This window comes from Apium graveolens, chromosome 6 (assembly GCF_009905375.1).
Source record: "Apium graveolens cultivar Ventura chromosome 6, ASM990537v1, whole genome shotgun sequence".
NCBI classification, from domain to species: Eukaryota; Viridiplantae; Streptophyta; class Magnoliopsida; order Apiales; family Apiaceae; genus Apium; species Apium graveolens.
In genome coordinates, this window is record NC_133652.1 from 303,813,076 (window position 1) to 303,817,364 (window position 4,289).

Sequence of the window (4,289 nt, forward strand, 5' to 3'; positions counted from 1 at the left end):
TATTTTATTATTAAATTGGTCCAAATTTAGGCCAATAGAACACTATTGGAGATGACCTTATAACTCCCAACTTAGCTTCAAGGTTGATAAATATTTAAACTATTTGCTCGTCAGGTTTAACATATAAGTTGGTTAAATAGATGGATATCAATGAATCTATCCCATGTATCAGTATTACTATTTACCAAGAACTAGAAGCAGCCAAACCCATATAAAAAACAAAGGGATAAAGAACCATGATAACACATACCAAAGACAATAATATGATTTGGCAAAGGTGAACTGAAATGATTCTCGGTTCAAAGAGAACAAGCAACGAAATATAAAATCAATGCACTGTCTGGAACATTACATGAACATACTAATCTTGGCGCTCAGTAAAGGAATAAAAAGTAAAACCAATAACTTCTTAGTATTCACCATCATCCTCGTCACCATCATCCTCAGCACCTTCAGCACCAACTTCCTCGTAATCCTTCTCAAGAGCAGCAAGATCCTCACGAGCTTCAGAGAACTCTCCTTCCTCCATTCCCTCACCCACATACCAATGCACAAAGGCACGCTTTGCGTACATAAGATCAAACTTGTGGTCAATGCGGGAGAACACCTCAGCCACACTGGTGGAGTTTGAAATCATGCAGACAGCTCTCTGAACCTTGGCAAGGTCTCCGCCAGGAACAACAGTAGGGGGCTGATAGTTGATTCCACACTTGAATCCAGTTGGGCACCAGTCAACGAACTGAATTGTCCTCTTGGTCTTGATAGTTGCAACAGCAGCATTAACATCCTTGGGGACAACATCACCACGATACATCAAACAGCAAGCCATGTACTTCCCATGACGAGGATCACACTTGGCCATCATGGAGGAGGGCTCAAAAGCAGTGTTGGTTATTTCAGCCACAGAGAGTTGTTCATGGTATGCCTTTTCAGCTGATATGACAGGGGCATATGATGAAAGCATGAAATGGATCCGTGGATATGGGACCAAGTTGGTCTGGAATTCAGTCATATCCACATTCAGAGCACCATCAAATCGCAGAGATGTAGTCAAGGAGGAAATCACCTGAATTAAACATTGACAGACCAAGTGATTAGGAATACTAAAAAACAAGCACTAGAACAAATTTCAGAATATTTGATTCCCCTATACCATCTTCCCGAAGAGAATGAGCAATTCAGTCTCGTCAAGAACCAGGCATGTGTGTGTTTGGGTGAAGTTCAAAAAATGTACACAGGTCCAGATAAGAATGAAAAAACAACAAAATTTAGATGAAATATTGAAGAGTGATACCTGAGAAACAAGCCTGTTAAGGTTGGTGTAGGTGGGACGCTCAATGTCTAGCGAGCGCCTACAAATGTCATAAATGGCCTCATTGTCCAAAAGAATAGAGACATCAGTGTGTTCCAGGAGTGAATGAGTTGAAAGGACACTGTTGTAGGGTTCAACGACAGAAGTTGAAACCTGTGGTGATGGGTAGACAGTAAACCCAAGTTTGGACTTCTTCCCATAGTCAACAGACAGCCGCTCCAAAAGCAGGGATCCAAGACCGGATCCAGTACCACCACCAACAGCATTAAAAACAAGAAACCCTTGCAACCCGGTGCAGTTGTCAGCAAGTTTTCTGATGCGGTCCAAGCAGAGATCAACAATTTCTTTTCCAACTGAAACAATGAACAAACAGATTTCAAAAAACAATACTAACCGATACAGCTGAGAATTTGAAACTTATGTAAAGTAACAGTATTTACTTGTGTAATGCCCACGAGCAAAGTTGTTAGCAGCATCCTCTTTGCCACTGATCAACTGTTCAGGGTGAAAGAGCTGACGGTAAGTTCCAGTCCTGATCTCATCAATGACAGTGGGTTCCAGATCAACAAAGACAGCACGTGGGACATGCTTTCCTGCACCAGTTTCGCTGAAAAAGGTGTTAAAGGAATCATCCCCGCCACCAACAGTTTTGTCACTCGGCATCTGACCATCAGGCTGGACAAACAAACAGGGAAAACAGTTAAAAACTAAAATACTTACTATGAACCAATACAGGGAATGAAATATTATCAACAAATCCACAAACGTACAATGTTTATAATCAGAAAATATCCAGTAAATATCCAAAACAGTAGCTAAATGAAGCAATGTGGCAGAGAATGAATTCAATTAAACAATCAAACAATAAGACAGATTGCACAGATCAAAAAAAATTATTAAACATACAGCAACCAAAATTCCGAAAACATAACATCAAACAAGTCATAACAATCAGATCAAACAAATAACCGCGAAACTAAAGTCAATGCATCTCATATTCCCCGCATCTCATATTCCCCAATCATTCAGCATCCTAAAATTCATCTCAACAAACGGAACACAGGACACATAAACTAACAAAACTAAACCAAAATTCATCAAATCATAAAAACTCTAAATCACATATCAAGTGCATCTACACAATGATCTAAATGATATTAAGCATCATCACAATGTACACACATATATGTACTCATATCAACAAATTTAATTTATACACACAGAAATTCAAATTATTCAAACAAATCAAGACACTTCTCCATAAACTCAACGCATCGAAACCCTAACAACTAAGCACAACGCATACGGCCACTAATTCCCAAATTCAACATCAATCTTCCACAACATCACTAGATTTACACATCTCCAGACAAATCATTCAGATCCAACCACATTTCTAATCAAACAAAACTAATCTATCATTTCACCAAATCAACAATCAAAACAAACAAATGTAGACACACACTGACACGCATCTACACACACATAAATACATACCTATACATACAGAGACATATACCTGAATTACACACACAAACAACAGATTTATAATTTCACCACATCAAAACACAAAAGCAAGCAAATGTAGACACACACATATACATACACCTATAGATACAGAGATATACACCTGAATTCCACACACACACACAAAACAACAACGGATCTATCATTTCACCGCATCAAAACTCCAAAAACAAGATCAAAACACAAAAAACAAGCAAATGTAGACATATACATACACATATACGTACACCTATAAATACAGAGATACATAACTGAATTCTATACACACAAACAACAACAGATCTATCATTTCGCCGCATCAAAACTCAAAAAACAAGCAAATGTAGACATATACACACACATATACATACACGTATACATACATATACACACACCTATAGATACAGATTTCGATATACCTGAATTCCATGTTCGAGGCAGTAGAGCTCCCAGCAAGCATTACCGACTTGAATTCCGGCTTGACCGATGTGAATCGAAATGCACTCTCTCATTTTCGATCGATTAAAACTAAACAAATCTGAAGATTAATTGAGAAATGAAAGTGAAGAAGAAGATGAAGAGCAAAAGAGGCGTTTATTAAGACGCCTTTTTTATCAAATGATGGTGTGAATGAGCCCTAGCTTTGGTTTTATATCCTATTTATAACACCAAATGAGAATAATTATTTGAGGATTATTGGGGGTTATTGTTTTGTTTTTTGTTAATCGTGGTTAGTTTTTTGAATCCAGGGACGGGCCGGACGGCCGTTTTCGGGAGGTAATTGTTTCGGGTTTCGGATCGTGTTTTTATTGATTTAATTTCGGTTTTAAGATTAAATTTTGAAATTTAATAAAATTTGTAAAAGTTAAAGGATATGTTAAAATATATATTCAAGTTGTAGAAAATATTTTTAAAAATATGTTGTAATCTTATACATAACATAAAATATAATATTTATAATATTATATGCAATTTCGGGCAATTTTGTTTGCAATCTGATTTAGAACTTTGACCATATTTTTTGTAAATAAGTTTAAAGTAATGGGTATTTTTAATAAATCACCAAAAGAAAAAGTAAATCGAAATTTTTAAATAAATAAAAAATATATAATAAAAGTCACCAAATAAAATTTTAAAATAGATTTCAAATATTTCCTATTTCGTTCTGATTATTTACAATTCAGTTAAGGATAATAATTACTTTTTTATTCAAGTAAATCTCACTAATTAAAGTATTTCTTAATGAATGTATTCAAATTTATCGAAATCAAAATATACATGCACGTATGTGATTTATTAAAATTTTATCAATAAATTATTTTAATATTTTTTATTAAATATAAATTACGAATCAAGTCGGGTTTGAATTACGTATCGTATATTTAAATCTTGGGAAGGTGGGGGTAACGGTTAAGAGGTGATGTAACCATGGTTAGATAAAGATATGATTTTTGAAAATAGAGGATTTGCC

The 4,289-nt window shown here is 35.5% G+C and overlaps 1 protein-coding gene across 2 annotated transcripts; it reads right to left on the reverse strand.

Annotated features, from left to right (window-relative positions):
• Positions 1–240: 240 nt before the first annotated feature.
• On the reverse strand, positions 241–3,459 carry LOC141668641 (tubulin alpha-2 chain). 2 transcript variants are annotated; one of them, XM_074475605.1, is made up of 5 exons: positions 3,238–3,459; positions 1,753–1,987; positions 1,295–1,665; positions 606–1,066; positions 241–523 (listed from the first exon to the last, which is right to left on the reverse strand). In XM_074475605.1, the coding sequence occupies exons 1-5, from the start codon at positions 3,328–3,330 to the stop codon at positions 349–351; spliced, it is 1,335 nt and encodes a 444-aa protein (XP_074331706.1). In that variant the 5' UTR covers positions 3,331–3,459; the 3' UTR covers positions 241–348. The 2 variants fall into 2 exon arrangements, with proteins under 2 accessions (XP_074331706.1, XP_074331705.1); XM_074475604.1 differs by having other exon boundaries at positions 241–1,066; positions 3,238–3,457.
• Positions 3,460–4,289: the final 830 nt, after the last annotated feature.

Excerpts from the sequence above, each read along its gene's own strand:
- LOC141668641 (XM_074475604.1), bottom strand. The coding sequence starts at position 3,330 with ATGAGAGAGTGCATTTCGATTCACATCGGTCAAGCCGGAATTCAAGTC. Across the intron at positions 1,988-3,237 it reads GCCTCGAACATGGAATTCAG|CCTGATGGTCAGATGCCGAG; the intron begins GTATATCGAAAT and ends TTGTTTGTCCAG. Across the intron at positions 1,067-1,294 it reads TTAACAGGCTTGTTTCTCAG|GTGATTTCCTCCTTGACTAC; the intron begins GTATCACTCTTC and ends TGTTTAATTCAG.